The 17,272-nt window shown below is 32.7% G+C and overlaps 1 protein-coding gene across 3 annotated transcripts in view; it reads right to left on the bottom strand.

Moving 5' to 3' along the window:
- CSMD1 (CUB and Sushi multiple domains 1) overlaps positions 1-17,272 on the bottom strand; it is a 1,092,404-nt gene that overhangs the window by 7,252 nt on the left and 1,067,880 nt on the right. For 2 of the 3 annotated variants that reach the window (XM_039385566.1, XM_039385564.1), the window contains exons 63-68: positions 14,430-14,541; positions 13,323-13,502; positions 11,565-11,609; positions 7,128-7,289; positions 6,071-6,183; positions 5,235-5,322 (exon numbers count right to left, since the gene is read on the bottom strand). In XM_039385566.1, the coding sequence (XP_039241500.1) occupies positions 5,235-5,322; positions 6,071-6,183; positions 7,128-7,289; positions 11,565-11,609; positions 13,323-13,502; positions 14,430-14,541 (700 nt within the window). The remainder of the gene's footprint in view (positions 1-5,234; positions 5,323-6,070; positions 6,184-7,127; positions 7,290-11,564; positions 11,610-13,322; positions 13,503-14,429; positions 14,542-17,272) is intronic. The other variant, XM_039385565.1, reaches the window with a different exon arrangement.

The raw sequence follows: 17,272 nt of genomic DNA, 5'->3' as shown, positions 1-17,272 counted from the left end.
GCAAAATACAAATGAAATAAGTTTTTGAACTGTGAGATATCTTTAAACTTTTGATGTTTCAATTGCTAATAATACATTTTATATATATACTTTTAAAAAATGTATTAAATTTTGGGAAGTAATTAAGTTGCCTTTAAAATAAAGTCAACCTCCCTAGGAATTTCAGTATTGCCACATTTGACCACTTAACATGACAAAATACTGTACTACAATCTTTTTCACTGTCTTAATCCTCTGTCACATTTCAGACTTGGTATATTCCTCTGTAGAACTCGTGAAAGAAGATCTTTTCAAATTAATAAAACTAATATTGTGGTAGCTGGGATCATATTATGAACTTTATCACACTGCTGTGAAGTACCTTAATTCCCTCTGAACTAATTTAGAATATAATCAGTGTATTATAAAAATCCTTGGACTTCAGTTATCCAGTATTTGTCCAAACACTCAAGGTGTGGAAAGAATCTTGGCATAAATTTATGTATTTGTATTGCATTGCACATGTACTGCACATTCTCCAACCTATCTAAATTAAAGACAGATAAACTAAAGTAGTTCCCACAGTTGAGAAGAGGTTTAGAAATAATAATTTAAATGTTCCTTTGAAATTTTTATTGATTAGAAGAAGTGATAGACTCTGGAAAAAAATCCCATGGAGTTACCACTTTCTTCATCCTTAACTATCACAATCACCAGCTTTTTTTTCCAATTATCTGGAGTAACTAATAAAAAATATGCTAGCATTGTAGTCAGCTTATATCAACAAAAATCTGGAATTAATAGTCTTTTATTTAAATTTCAAAACAGAACTACGTGTGATCAATGAAGTCTTAATTTATATCTCAAAACTATCATCATGGCATATATATGATAGATACAGTTTAGTCTATAAGTAGCAGAAAAATTATAAAATATCTAACTAGAATACATCTAAAACAAAACAGTAGTTTGACATTCATAATAATTTTTGGTATGAATTTTTTGGTATGTTTAATAAATTAAAAAAAAAAAAAAAAACAACAAAAATTGTGTAACCAAACATTTAAAAGTAGGTACAAACTTACACTTAAAAACTTCTTTTTAAGTTATCTATGCTTGATTACTGATTTACATTTAATACTTAATACTCAAAACTCCTACTGGAGGTAATCAAATATACTATAGCTCTACAGTTTTTAAAGTACCACATTTAGGGTAAACAAGCTTGAAATTTTTAACTGAAATCTACAACCTATAATTGGCACTGGAGAAGTGTTAACCAGGTCCAGACTGTGCATTGGGTGTGCTTTTCATTATGGAAAAGAAACTTTGCTGCAATTCTGCATAATTTGAATTTTATACATGCATGAGATGTAATATAACTTCAACATGGTCTGGTCTTCTTATTACAATAGTTTTCAGAGCTGTTTATGATTAAATATATCCTGATGTGAATTTTGTAATTCTTCTGACAGTGTTATCATGATAAGAAATGGGAAAGCCTATTGTACTGCCCAAATCAAGGTATTCATTGCTACACAGCTAAAACCAGAATAGTGGAAATATCTGCATATACACACAGGAAACAAAAAATGTATGCAAAAGATAATTTGGGTTATTTTTCATTAAAACAGCCATACTTTGTAACTGTGAATTGTGTTATTTAATAGAGAGATATCCAGTAAGATTATAAATGGGGATTTTTAATATTTCACAGAATAAGAGGGTGTTTTTTAGCCTCCTAAAACTAGCAGCAACCAGGTGAAATGCAAATTTTGATAACATATAGTGAAGCCAATACTGCACAAGCTATATATTTCTACCCTTTGGATGGCTGCTGAGTTTTCTCATTTCTACCTAATAGAAAATAGTACTTTTTTAAAAGAAAATACGGTGCAACCTGATCTAGTGGGAGCAATCCTGCCAATGGCAGAGAGGTTACAACTAGATGATCTCTAAGGTCCCTTCCAACCCAAGCCATTTTTTGATTTTATGACAAAGAACATTTCCTTGTTATTGCTTGGATCTTTCATATGCACTTCTCTTTTGACTCCTAGCCCAGAGTTTCAATTGACTGGCATCAGTACAGCACGGTGTAGTTTTACTATGAGAACTGCTGTTGAAGTTGGAGAATGTGTGACAGCAAAAGCCATGAAAGATAAGAAAAGTATAATTACATATATAAGAGTAATTTCTGGGACAAAGACAATTAGCAGGTCAAGGATTTAAGAGCAAAAAATACCAACACTGAAAGCAAGTCAGCAGCTTCCAAGAAACAATATAGGCTGGAATTTCTTCACCTGACCAAACCTGCTGGATAGCAAAGAGTCATGGTGAAGGTACCTCATTGGGTGTAGACATATATTAACATATAGTCTCCTAGCTCATTGCTCCTAGCCATCTATCTGTGCATTGGCTAACACACAACAGTTGTGTACATCGAAGTTTTGAATATCCTGTTTAGATGCAGAGTTTCTTCATGAATGATGGAAGCTGTGTCAAATGATCTAGAGAGGAAGGATGATTTATAGAGCGAAATTTAAAATTCATGTCCCCTGATGTTCAATTCTTTTAAGAGTTGATTAATTTCAAGAAATGAACGTGTATTTCACAGCCATTGACCCAATATACCATAGATGCAAATTAATTATGCATATTTCATATTTTTGTCAAGATATGTTATTTCAGTCCAAAAAACCTAAAAAAGTACTTTGAAAGAAAAAAACAAAGGAAGAGAAATGGGTCATTGTATTTATCCAGAGGAAATAAACACGGGAAAATAATAATTTGGTGAAGTAAATCTCTGTTCTCACAAAGCCACTTTTTCATACAAGTTTAAAGGAGAGTCTAGACTGAAATTAACAAGATTTTAGAATAAACATCTTCTAGAAGTGCAGTGTTGAGGCACAGGCATCAAACAATTGCTAAAAATGAATCTAGCCACAGATGTGCAGTGTTTGGAGACCAAGTTGCTAAAACAAAACAAAACAAAAGCCTCTGGCAATGACTGATAACTTGGCAAAAGAAGTTAAATACTTTAGTGTCACAACTTGAGCCTCTTAAGAAGGCTCAGGTACAGTTCTAGATCTTTTGACAGACTGATAGCAGAGTTCTCTTTGCCCTTATTTTCTAAGGTTACAACCAGAATTGCTTCTGAAAGAGCATAAACGGTACTAGGGAAGAAAAGTCCTTTCTGTTTTCATGTTGTTAAGTTCCAAGACTGAGCATATCCACTGAGATCAGTATTTCTCTAGCATTGTGTTATAGAGAACTCTTCATCAAACAGATTGGTCTTTCACACTTAAGCAAGTAGTTCTCAATAAATGCTTTGAAGTATGGTGCAGGTGAAGAATTGATATTGCTTTATGTATGCGCCAGTGCATGCACAGTTTATGTGTATTTCTGGCTTAGTGTAAAGGCAGCAAATAATTTAACTTCCTGAAAAAACAGAAATATGTTAAGTCTTCAGTCAGAGGATGTACGAGAATATTCATGAACAGAACAGATTTAAAAACCAAAGCAAGTTATCCTTGAATATGAGAGGGTATTGACAGATATTATGACCTGTATTGGATGGAAATGTGCTGTTTCCTTTTAGCTATAGATTCTTCAATAGACAATAAGCAATTCATTTCTATAAATCAGTGTCTACTTAGCAATCTTGTAAAAGAGATGGTATCTGCATTTTCAGCAAGATGTCTGCTGAGATGTCAAAGCTGAAGATGAGAGGCATTCAGTCCAGGAATGCATGTGTAACTTGGACACTTCAGCTCCTTATTAGCCTTGGAATTATACAAACTGAGCGATCAGATTGCAACTCTTGAGGGTGATTTGGACAAAGTTTTCCACTACTGTAGAATACATCCACTGGAGAATTCAATAACTGTCATTCTGTTTGTTCTTCATTTACCCCCTGAGTTATCAATTTCACATAGAGTCAAACTTTTATTAGGTAGCTGGCAAAACATGGATATATTTTTTGACCTGGTTTAAGAAAAAAAACCAACACAAATGCATACATACACCACAAATAAAAACAACAAACCACACTCTCACTGCTTAAAGACACCAGGCTGCTTAACAGACATATGTTTGAACAAATGTTGATGCTCTACTTTTATAGCCAGAAAGTAAAAACAGCTTAGATATTACACTAATAAAGATTACATAAAAGTACAGGCAGACAAATCATCTGTCCTTCACAAGAGCTTACTCTGAAGACTGGACTTATATTCAGCTTCCATAACTGGCAGTGCTTAGGTTCAGGCTCTGAAGAGCCCCTTGTGACTAAACATATCTAGCAATCTGATAGGTGGCCAAGATGAGCAAATCCATAGCATAACTGCTGTTGCAGTAGTTAATAGAGTAAAGAAATACAAGGGAAATTCGACAGAACTCTAAAGGGCATTGGGTACAGCAGCAATGAAGCTAATGGAGCTAAGGCAGTTTATAAAATGTACATACAGGCTGCTATAGATATATTGGCTAGGCTGTCTCCTCTTCTTAGACCAGTATTTCTCTGTATATATACCATATTCTGACCGCTCTGTACTAGTTCCAGGATCAGGAAATGCGGATGTCTACATTTGGTATTTGCTAAAAATATCTTATGAGTTTATATTTAATGAGCAAATGTTTTCTTAGTTTTTATGAATTGTTTTATCTATTTCTATTTTTTTATTTATGAAAAAAATTGGTTTATGAATAAAATAACTAGTTTTACATCAGCTGCTGGAGCACTTGAACTGTAGCTCTAATACATACCTCAGACAGTCATTTCATATTACTGACAATAAAGTAGAATTCTGTCCACATACATGTACATTCTGAAAACATCCACCACCAACAAGCACTATCTAAATGACACTATCAAAATTAGGGTTGATTCTGTCCCTTTAATTTCTTAAATGATTTATACATTTGAGCAGGAATTGTGTTTGCATTCCATGACACCCCTGTTACTTTCAAAAAGACATTCATAAAAAAGCAAACACTTGCAATGGCATTCTCTTTAAGAGTATCCTGTCCTCATGAGGTTGTTGTGCTAGAAAACCTATGATAGTAACATGTTAAACAGAGTTAAATTAGGATTTAAACTGTAAATTTCAAATATGCATATTTGGTTATGTCTTTTACAATAGTAGTGACATGAAATAAATGTGCTTACTTTAGCTAGATAGTTGAGTAATTTGTTGAATTCGATCTTGCAAGACCCAAAAAGATTATACATATTAAAGCTCTATGAAAGCATTTACCTTGTCTTTGGAGCATAAATTTTCCGAAGTCTTTTCCATGTATATCACCTTGATAAGTAAAAACACCTCTTTCAAGCCCTGAGGATACCTAGATTTTTTTTTGAAACAGAAAAAAAGGATTTCTGAAACAAATAAACAACAATGTTAAACCATTTGTCTTTCTGACTTAGAGTAATATGGAGTCCAGATTTTCACTTTTAGCCTTAAAAATATTAGTGAATTCTCTATGCTTATACAATATTTATTATTTTAAATTTGCAACAGTATTAAACAAAGTTTCAAAATAACACCTGGAATGATTCTAAAATATCTGACATATATTGCTGGGGTTTAAAATTCCTCAAATGCCATACACATAATTTAGTATACAGATATAGAAGCCTGCTGAATTGTCAGATTTTTAAATTATTTTCCATAGAAAGCATCATGAGGCAGAAAGGAGAAATGTAAAGAGTAAACCAGCACTGTTTTTCTTCAAGATTAGATGTAATTTTATTGCAGTGAATTATTTACCAAACCAAAAAAGGACAATATTTCTAAAGGTAAAATTCCCTCTCCCATCCAAGGAAACAAGGTAAAACCATGGCAAAATATGCCACGTTTTTGCCTTTCGTAAACCTTCCCTTTCATAAACTAAAAAATCTACTCGGTGAATGGCAGATAGAAGTTTGTATACATATTTTTAAAGGAAAAAGGTAATGCAATCTCTGCACTGACATCGAGTGCTGTTTTCCACATTTGTAATACAAAAAAATAGGTAGAGTTACAGAGGTAACCAGAAATTGCTTCAAAATTTAAACTCAGCAAGATTTGTCCTTGGCAATCTGGCTACTTACATAACCATCTAGAGCCCAGTTGTCGTTTTCAAACTTGCTTACAAAAATGTCACTGGGTCCTTTAATATGGAAAACTTTCAAGAGCAAATGGGCTTCTTCCTTCTTGTAAACACCTATTAATATAAAGGAGGTAAGACATACTTTTGAAATAAATTTTCAACCGTTTTGTTCAAATATCATTTAAAATCTAAGTGCTTTAGAACTAGACTAGTTTGTAGAAAACATTCTGTAATAATTGAATTTCAAAGAATGGAAAACCCCAGGATTTAAGGTGCTCTAATAGCAGGATGTTATTTAACTCGTCTTTCATCTCATCATATTTGATAACAGGATTCAAAGATTGATTTGTACTGTTCAATTTCATACATAAAAGAATACTTGTCTTTTCATACAGTATTTCAATAATTCTGAATACAGGTATAATTCCATGCCTGGAATTTCCTTGAACTGTAAAAAAATGGATTTGACTCACATCACAACAGTATAAGCTGTAGTAGATATCAATACTGCAGTAAAAGAAAATTTCTTTTTTGGCAGCCAACTGTGGAAACTCTATCTGAACTCTCAACCTTAACAGATAGTGATAGCTGATAATGCACATTTCAATATACCTGTGATGAGAGGCTAAATCTGAACTTTACGGTCAGATTTGCAGAAGGGAATGCATGATATTGATTAAAATGTATGCATAATTTACAAAGTTATTTAGTTTTCCATACCTATTTTATGCTATGCCATTATTAAGACCATATTGTTTTAAATATTAATCACTATTGATTAATTGAGCTTTTCAATGGAACAGTTATTAAAATGCCTATATACACTGTTTTAAATATAACAGGAAAAATAGATGAGTGACTGAACATAAATTGACTGAAATCTGTGCAGACCATTATGTTAGGACCTTTCCTTTTGCAAAACAGACAGAAAAAGATTTTTAGGGCAAACATAAAGTTTTTGTTTTGTTTTTCATTTGGATGAAAATACATAGAAACTGAACATATTAAAAAAAATAAACTAAAAGAACAGCTTGCTTAACACCAAATTCTAAACCTACCTGATAGTTTGAGTTGTATGTTGGATGCCTCAATGAACGTGGCATTCACTTTGCTGCTTGTGGTATTGAACCAATCAACAGTGAGAGTAGCAGGCTGTCTTTTTCCTAAATATTCATAAAACCCTTTCCACAGTGAATTTATAAAAAACACATCTGAGGGAACTAAATAAGTGAAAAAGAGAAACAAAGAAAGAAGTAAACTACAACAAAGTAACCATCTTTCCAGCCATACTTATGTTCCTCATTTTTTCTGTTACAGAATCAATCCACTATTATAAGGAGGCCTTATAGTAAACATTTTACAACAATAAAGACAATATATCTAATGACTTTTCCACAGAATTGCCTATAATATACTACACCTTTCCATCACAGTATATGTTCTTAAATAACCTCACACTTCATAGCTTGTGTGATTCAGTGAATGTCCTCAAGACTACAGAAAATAATGGACTCTTCCCCTAAAGCCCTGTAGCCCTAAGGTATGATGAGAAAAAGGGGAATAATATTCTGAAGTCAAGGATTCCTGGAAGGAAACACTCTCTTAGGACATCCCTTTTGTTTCATGAATCTATCAAAGCAGTACTGTGTGTGATTTTCAACTGAATATCAACTGAATATTCAACTGAATTAACTGAATTTCAAGTACAGTTTTATCAGTCATTTTTAGACATCACAGCTTTTCTCCATACAGTATTACTGCACTTGTGAACAGTGAAGTTGTCAGAGAAGGGAACTTTTTTTTATATTTAAAATAAAGATCTGTTTCTTAGCAACTGCAGTTTGAATTATCTGAAAATCCTATAAAATGAAGAATGACATTGGAAAAAGTATATGTATTTGGGTAATTTATTTGATGTTATTTGTATCTTTCCTCTACACAGGAAAAATAAATTATTTAGGTGTTAAATGTTGTATTTTAAATATTTTTAATATGTGTTTAAATCACCTAAAAAGTAGAAAATATCTTTCACTCACCAGTATCTGTAATATTAACATTAATTAAAAACACAGAAAAAATTCTTAGGAGGAGATTTTACATCAGAAGCATTTACAAGGTGCTACATGTCTTGAACATTAATTTCTCCCCTACACATTGTTATATTTCTCCTATATGCTTTTCTGTTATAAAATTTGGGAAAGACTTCCTTCAGACGTGACAATTAAGTTAAAAAACAGTAAAGCTGGTTGAAAGAGACCAACCCTCCTCCTGGCCAGACAGCACCCAGTGTTCCCTGGTAGCTTCTGATATGTGACAACAGAGATTTTTCCACTTAGTTATAAGTTTTTCTAGCATTACTATTTAGGAGTAAAACTTTAAGAATTAAACTAAAACTTCATTAAAAGAATACTTTAATCAATCACAATATCTTGACAAAATAACAGCCCTAGCAACTATTAAAATTCACCCTTACTATCCATGACCACTACAAATGACACTTGCAAAATAGCTAGACTGACATTAGAAGTGTTTCACACTCTGCTAATTAAAATCTTAAATTAAATAATTGGATTTTTTTTTTTTTTTGCATTTTATCAAACTCTGAGCACATGCAAAGGTAGCCGTCTATACTGAAGGAAATTTATCAGTAGAGGTATCTGATGTATCCATTTTGAATAAGTTCTATGGATATTTCCTCCTCTATCTAATCACTTATTGCAAAAATGAATCAAACAGAAAGCCAGGGCAATAATACCTGACAGGCAATACATCTGAAAATCTGATTGCTGACTAGCTGCTGACTAAATAAATAACTTCTTAAGTGCCTTTAAACTGTGCAAAAGTCACAATGCAAGTGTTCAAGCTAAATGTGGCACAATTTGAAAACCTCTCTAGGTCATTGGTACCACCACTGGCTTCCAAGTGAGCAGAGATCTACTATATGGCTTTGAGTATAACAGCTTTGAAGAATTTTAAGTGTTCAGTTTCCAAAGTAAAACTCAGTGCAGGACTTGGGCTTTACACTACGTAACCTCAACTTACTACTATAAATCTGAAAGATTACATTTCTATTGGTATCTCACAGTCCTTAGAATTCATACAATTTCTGCATATATATGAATTCTATAAAGGGTTCAGACTATTTTCTATGTATTTCCCATTGTTTTGCTAAAATGATGACATAGCATAAATTTGAAACCTGGCACTAAAAAAAATTAAAATTATTTTTTATTTGTCTATGTTTTTAATTAAAATTTTGTGTCTGATGAAATTCTTATGGAAGTAAACATCTAGTATTACTAGTATGAACCTGAGAGGTACTATTTAAGGTTTTTATAAAGGAACATACTTTCACCACATTCAACATCTTCGTTCTGTAGTTTGTCTAACTACTCTGTCAATAATATCTGTTAAGCTTTACAAAATGGTACTGTTGACTCAGTATTTACAGAATTTGCACTTGCTGCAGATGGACAGAATTAGTAGGGGAAAAAATTGTATTTCTGCTTCCCCAGTCATGTTTTTGTAAAACATTAAAATGCAAGTGCTGCAGTCCCCGGGGATGCTGCTGAGGATTTGGAGTGGCTCTGAGTTGATTGTGCTGAACCCTTATAATGCCCCTGCCTTTCCCACCAAAAGCAGAATGAGAAAAATGAACTGGGTATTATTATTCCAATACTGCACGGACTGCAGATTCTTCTAAGAACAAGATAATTTGGAAAATCCATGGCTACCCATTAAAACACCTTCCTAAACATTTTTGGGAAGACTATACAAAGCAGTGAGAACCATGGAAAACCAGAGTAATTCAGTTCTTAAACTTCAAATGTGTATTGTAAGGATTCTTTAGTTGTGACCTATACTCAATCATGCAAAAATATTTACTATTGTTTATGAAGGCATTAACTCCAGAAAAAAAAGAAATTTAATAATCAATTACAAATATAACTTGTATTCAGATATCTAAAAATGATAAATCAGAACATTAATCTATTCTGTTACAAAAACTCTAGTTTAACAATATTAGTTTAATTCTGTTCAAAATAGTTAGCAGTAAATCAAATTGTACTAAAAGTCAAGATAACACAGTAAAGAAAGTGCTTCAAAATACACAGTGTTCTATCCTAAAGAGAATTTACAATTTTAAAAGACAAAATATTAGTGCAGACTTCTTTTTTGAAAGCTTACAACCTTTCATTGTTAATTATTGTCATACGTATAGTTTCCTTTTTCTCCTTAGTATTATTGGCATTTGCAACCAAAACATTTAATTTTTTAAAAAAATACTTTTCAAATAGTACTTACTTATCAGAACTAGTCATAAGGGACATGATACAGTATGAATTGATACTGATACTCTGCATAGTGGATATATTTGGAGACTAGGTCTGCATTTTAATTTGGCATTGAAACTTCAAAATCTGTGTGGTAGCAGAATAATGCATACCTTAGGTGTTTGGTGAGGTGAATCCCCCAATAAATGAAGACTGTATACTAATTATAATGAATGCACATTACATTCTGCTTTATTGTGAGTCTGCAGAAGTAAAGCATTTCAGAGGAACTCATTTACGGTTTCACCTGACACTCTCACTAACAAACTCACCAGGAAGGTTAATTATTAGCAGAAATACCTTTTCATCCCATCTACTCTACAGTCCTTCTGTGAAATGCCACAAGCATGAACCATTAATCTTTATTTTCCCTGCAGCTTTGCTAAAATTCAAAATATAGAATTGCAAGCTCATTTATTTGGTGATAACTCTGCTAATTTTTAAATAACTCAATAAAAAATTTAGGCCTTTCATTTTCTGAAAAGCATTGAATCTAAAAGGACCTGCATTAAGGATTTCTCAGATGTATTTTTCTATTTTGTCACTGGCAGGAGGAATAGGTTAACTGCACACATGTTCACAAGGTGGCATAGGAAAGCAGAAGTAATGTTTGCCTGCCTTGACATCTGCCTGGTGTCCACAAAATTTCAGAAAACCTATCTTGGAGTACATGAAAAATTTTCATGACATGAAGGCCATCAAAATTTCTGAAGGGTTTTTTGGGGTCGTTTTTTGTTTGTTTTTTTTGTGTGTTTTTTTGATGTATTTTTTCCAACATTTGCAATGTAAAGTGCAGAACTGACTGAACTGAATTCCTGCAATTATAGTATACACTCATTATAAGGCTCTCCATTATAGCAATCTTTCTGATATAAAACTACTAAATCTGAGTTTTGTATGTAAATGTTCCTTTTTTTTTTTTTGCTGGACAAGAGATTTTATGCAATTTACAAAATTGGAACTATAAAAAAATTGCTTGTGAAAGAATTTAATAGAATAGGTTTTACATGGCATCAGTTATTATGAAAGACCTCAACATTAACATTCCTTGAAAATGATTAACAAATACTTAAATATTGGAAATAATTTTATTATCCATAACAATCTAGGGTGTAAATCAATTTAATTTATTTAGATCTAAAGCTCTTCTTGTATACAAACCTGGAGTTTTAGTTATTGTTTCATTAACTTCTCTCACTCCTTTACCTACAAGTAAAAAGACAAATTATCATTTTCATGAACATATTTGTGTGGGTTTTTTCTTTTTTTTTTTTTTTATTTAATAAAATGGTAAAACAATGCCTGATGGATGCAATCATCTCTAATCCAATAGAGCCATATTTAAAACAGAAGTAACTGGTCTTGAATACTTTTCATGTTTAAACTATACACATACTTGCACAAAACTATCAGAAAATAATTTAGGTAAACAAAAATTTTACTGTGCAAAATTGTCTGGTTAGCCTATTATTTCACACACTTAGGCCCAAAATTTTTATATCAGTCCCAGTGCTATAAAAGAGAGCCTTATGGAGGGGAAAATACTATCTTTAATTATAAATAATAGTATATTATAATAGTAAAAATTGTGTTAAGTAAGACTGATGCATTTATAACACAAACCAGCAAAGGCTAGATAGCTTGATTAAGATAACAGGATCAGATGTCATGGGAAACTGGTGAAATTTGCTATATTTGTGTACACTCAGGAAAGTTATGTCCGTTGACCCCAGATCAAGTTCTGGACTCATATAATTTGCTACTTTAGAAAGGATAATGTCCCATTGGATGGTCTAGTCTTACATGTTGGGTTTTTTTTTTCCTTTAGGAGCCAAAATTCACTAATTAGACTGATCGAGTGCTAAGAAAGCACAAATGTGCAGGACATGCAATGAGAACTATACCTAAAAAATGTAAGCCAATAAAACAAGAAAATCCTTTTTTAGAAACCTTTTATGTATTGTATCTTCAATAAATAAAACACCCCCCCCAAAAAAAAAAAAAACATAAAAGGTCATTTATCTCAAATTATTACTTATACAGTACCATGAAAACTCATCCTTTAGGGATACAGAATAAGAAAATAAATTCTGATGTGTAGATCATACAACAATGCTGGATCAAAGAACTCTACCCTTACATTAAGGAAAATTAAATATTGCTCAAACATCAAAACCATTCATCATACTTCGATATATTAGAATTAAAAATCATATTGCAAACAACTTTCCCATGGCATCTGACTATTTTTCCTTTATTCATATTCTAAATATAGATTTATTTTATTTTATTTTATTTTTCTGAATTGAGAACTTATAGCCATGTTTATTTTCGTGTGAAGAGCAAATTTAGACTTCATAACTATATACTTAGATCTACTCTAGCAAAGTTACATTGATGAAAATTACACTGATATAAATAAAAGAAGAATCTAGTACAAAGATATTTTTTTTAATTTTATTGTTCTTTTTTATTTTAGAAGATTTCCTTAGATGAAAATCACACCTGCATGAATCTAAAAGCTAAGATATTAAATAACTTTTTTCATTCCTTATAGAAAATCATACATTACTATTGAATACTATTGAAATACTATTTAAAACTGTGAAATAAAGATAAATGCAGTTAAGAATAATACTTTATATTATTTAGGTTTTGTTTGCTCGTTAGGAGTAAAAACATATATGTGTGCCTGTGCATTTACACACACATATCCCATTGTCTTCCTCCATGAGTTCTAGATATTATGCTCACTTTTTGATTTCTTCACTGTTTCTTCCGTAAAGTAAAAGCTGTTGTGTCATGCGTGTCTTTAAATAGTAAGCGGAAAAAATTAATCCTACTATATAAAATAAAAATGCCAGGGAAAATTAATTCCAACCAAGTAGGACCCAACAAATCACTTGAGTAATGACTTACTTTTACAAATAGGTGATTTTCCTGTCCATTTCATATCTGGTTTACATGTCCGATGCTCTGATCCACCAGCAAGAAAAAATCCTGGCTGACAGGTGTACACCAAAGTATACCCTAAAGTAGGAAGATCTATTGCTTTCACATCTACATGTGCCGGTGTTTCTGGCTGCCTGCAAGCATGAGCTGCAAAGGGATTTTTAGAGTTAGAAAAAGTGGTGGTAAGCAGTTTTCATAGGATTAGATTAAGCAATTTGAAATAAATGCATGCCAATTTATTTCCTTTGATTATGTAATCTCTGTATAGCTTTTAACAATCTCTAGGTATTATTTGTAAAAGTAACACTCAGAGTGTATAGTTTTATTATTGTGGGAAGATGGAAATGATACTATCACATATTTTTAAAGAATAAACCAAAATTAAATCACAGTAGCAATCAAGAAAGAGTTAAAATTAAGAGAAGCACATGCCATTGTACATGGTTGCAATGATTGGTGAATTATTGTACTGTCACAGCTTCAAGCATAACTTCCACTCTGTGTTCAGAAAATTAGAGTGGTTACTGTGCTATAGATTTCTGTTGAAAGAAGGTTTTGTCATAGTAAAATGATTATAACAGATATGGTTGCTCAGTATGCTTATATCTCTGTGCCACATGGTGTTCATTTATAACAACCCAAGGATAATTTGAAATAGGATAAGAATCTAAGGACATTCTAACGAACTACTTTTAGCTTAGGTCAGTGTCATTTACCACAATAGTTATTTGATGTCCTCCAACTCATACAGAGCTATAAATATACTAATAATTTGTATAACCCTGTATAGTTTGGAAAAAAATTGGTTTTGTTGGTTTTTAGTTTATGATTCACAAAATACTAGCCAACAAAATACACCCACGCATATTTTAGGTCACGTTCTGTTCTTTATTAATCCAATACATGCACACAAAATATCCTAGATTAAATTAAAGTAGCTAATGTAGTAGGTTGATGAGGACAGACTCTTTCTGAATAAAACCATATAATTTACTATGAATTTCCACGTTTCACTTTATAACTCTTCTAAAATTGCACAGTGTTTTAAGTCATTAGAATAGAAACTGGACTTACGAATGCATTCAGACTGTATGCCACTCCAGGTTAAGTTAGCAAGACAAGAACGTGTAGTAGATCCCTGAATGTGATAACCTTTTCTGCATCTGAAATAAACTGTGCTCCCAACCTAAGGATCAAACCAGAATGTTAGATAGAAGAGATATCCTTCACAGAGATACCACATCTCAAGACAGTGGTAAATTAATATAGAGATTTTTTCAAAAATAAAAATGTCTGCTTTTCACAGTTTCTAGAGCTTAACTTTTTTCTTTTTAATGTGATGAAAAGTTTGAGCAATTGATCTTTTGTAACCTTATTTGAAAGCAATATGTGGAAAAACATTGACAAGGCTGTTCACATGGAAGAAAATGACACGTACATTTCTGCCACTAAGTTTGTCAGTGTGACAGAAGCAAACTGAATGCCTGAGATGCCTCTCTTCTCTGTACATCACTGCATATATTTCAGTAGAACTTCACCATAAAGTCTTTTTCAAAGGTTTTTCATTGTGTGACTTGACTAAACATGGGTTAGTCAAGGAAAAACAAAAAACTACGAAGAACTGTTTCATCTACAAATAAATGCACTAGAGAAAACTCCAGGCCATGACTTCTTACACTGCATTTGTTACTATAGACTAATTTTCATTTGAGATGTTCAACTAGTAGAATGATGTTACGGAAAGCCTTCCTATGATCAACTGTGAAACGACCTTTCTCGGAAGAAAAGATAAAGTAACCGAGAAAATGCTCTTTGGATTTCCACTAAGAATAGAAATATGTGAAAACTAGATACAAAAGTGCATGTGATAAAGAATTTTCATAACAGATGAGAGAGAGATTACATGAAGATTTCAGTAAAATGGATTTATTGATGGTATTGACAAAAGTAGCTCAAATGTAACTCCAGGACAAGTTATTTAAGGGGGTGGGGGGAGGCTGATCAGTAAAACATTACTTTTGTTTTAAATCAAACATCTTGGTAAGAAATAATAAATAAATTTTTAAAAGGGACAAAACTGGCATTATTGGAAGTTATATGACTCAGTAATAAAGAAACGTCACATGGAAAAATTGTATAAGTTGCAAATGAGTAGGGATTGATGCATATTAGTAAAACAGCTTGCAATTATAGATATGCAGGTAGGTCTGTGCTGCAAATGTCATAGCAGGACTTTAATGGAAATTAAAAAGGAGCATCTTCAAAAGTGGCTAACTGCTAACCATACACTCAGTTTCATAAAACCTGATTACCATGATAGATGTTTAGCAAGTGTAACACCATTTCTTCCTGAAGTACCTTGAGAAAATCACTGGTATTTTTAAAGGTCAAATTACTGATAAGGCTTTGTAGACTTGTCTTTCTAACTATTTTTAAACATATTAATCTCTATCTTGCCAAGGACACACAGCATGTCTGTAGTGGGGACTAGAACACTGTGTGGCTAGTCTTGACTCAAAGTCATCTTCCTTGCAAAATTGACTATTCTGGCATCTGTGAATAAGAATGATATGCAAATTTTTCCCATTGCTCCAAAAAACCAAGCAAAAAATAATGTATAAGTTCAAGGTGGTTACAGACTTATATTGCTTTTTCATTTTACTTGTAAATATTAAAACAAAAGCAATACACTCTTTGTATAGTACTTGGATGAAAAACGTTGGGCCATTTGTAACTTTCACAGCTCAGTGAAGCACAAAAGGCACAGAATGAATGAGGCAAGATAGGATGCTGGTAGGTAGGGGAAAACCCTTTAAAGGTCTGCTGGCTGTCATCACACTATTCTATAATGATTAAAAACTGTTAAAAGCTGTTTTTTAGAAACCTGGTTAAGTCATACAAACAGGAAGCCCACTAATCACATATGAAAAAAACACAGAACAATCTAGTTCACTAGTAATTAGAGAGAAGTCTACGTGTTGTTGCACCAGATAGTGTTCTGAGAGCGAAAGCACGTATTGAGAAAGATTTAATATAGAATAGACAAAGATTTACTATGGCCTCTGGAGGTCAATGAGAAGAGAAAATCCACCTTCTTCTTCAACAGACAGTAGAACAGTGAATGGACCGGTACAATTCTGTTATTAAAGACCATTTTTGAGGCAGACAAAAGGAGGAGAAATAAGAAAACAAATCCTGACCAAATTAGGGGCAAAGATTAAAGTTGCATTTGAAGTGAAAATGGGGACGGATAGAGGGTCAAGATGAGACAACAGAAAGGCAACTGCACCTATTGCAAGAAGCAGAACCACCTTAGGGGTGAGGCCACAAGATGTGGCTCGGGGAGCAGTGCCTTGGTATCTGTGAGCCAGGTAGGAGCACAAAGTAAAGAGATGACAGCCATTACAACAAAAACCAGCAAAATTGCCAGAGAGAGAGGGTACCAATAACCAAAGGAACTTACAGAAAGGACTTTTTGAAAAACAGTTCTAGTAGCTTGATTGCAATGTGGCACACTGCCCTAGGTTCAGAAATAAGCAGGAAACCCAAACAGAACATATTTTAGATTCCAATCACACATATTTGTATCTGAAAAATCTATCCCATGGAGCTTATCAATCTATATAATGACTGTCGTTGTTGCATCTACATTTATTTCCTCAATCACTTTTCTACCTACCACTTGTTAAACTAATAACCTGTGAGAAATTTGGAAATTGTAGAAAGGACATTCATCACAGAGAACCTGGACACAACACGGAATAATTTTATCTTCTCTGACTGAATAAAACATAACATGAATTGCTAATTTAGTAAAGCCACATGCTGACTTTTTTGTCAAGGACTACATGGCCTTTGGATCACACAGGTCTTTGGCTGTTAGGTATTTACCAACTATTCATCAATGTAGGAAAGAG

Source organism: Pipra filicauda, unplaced genomic scaffold (genome assembly GCF_003945595.2).
Source record: "Pipra filicauda isolate LSUMZ 115617 unplaced genomic scaffold, ASM394559v2 scaffold41_size5083284_pilon, whole genome shotgun sequence".
Lineage (NCBI taxonomy): Eukaryota > Metazoa > Chordata > Aves > Passeriformes > Pipridae > Pipra > Pipra filicauda.
The sequence above is the reverse complement of the archived record's forward strand: the minus strand, read 5'-3'. Positions and strand labels throughout refer to the sequence as shown.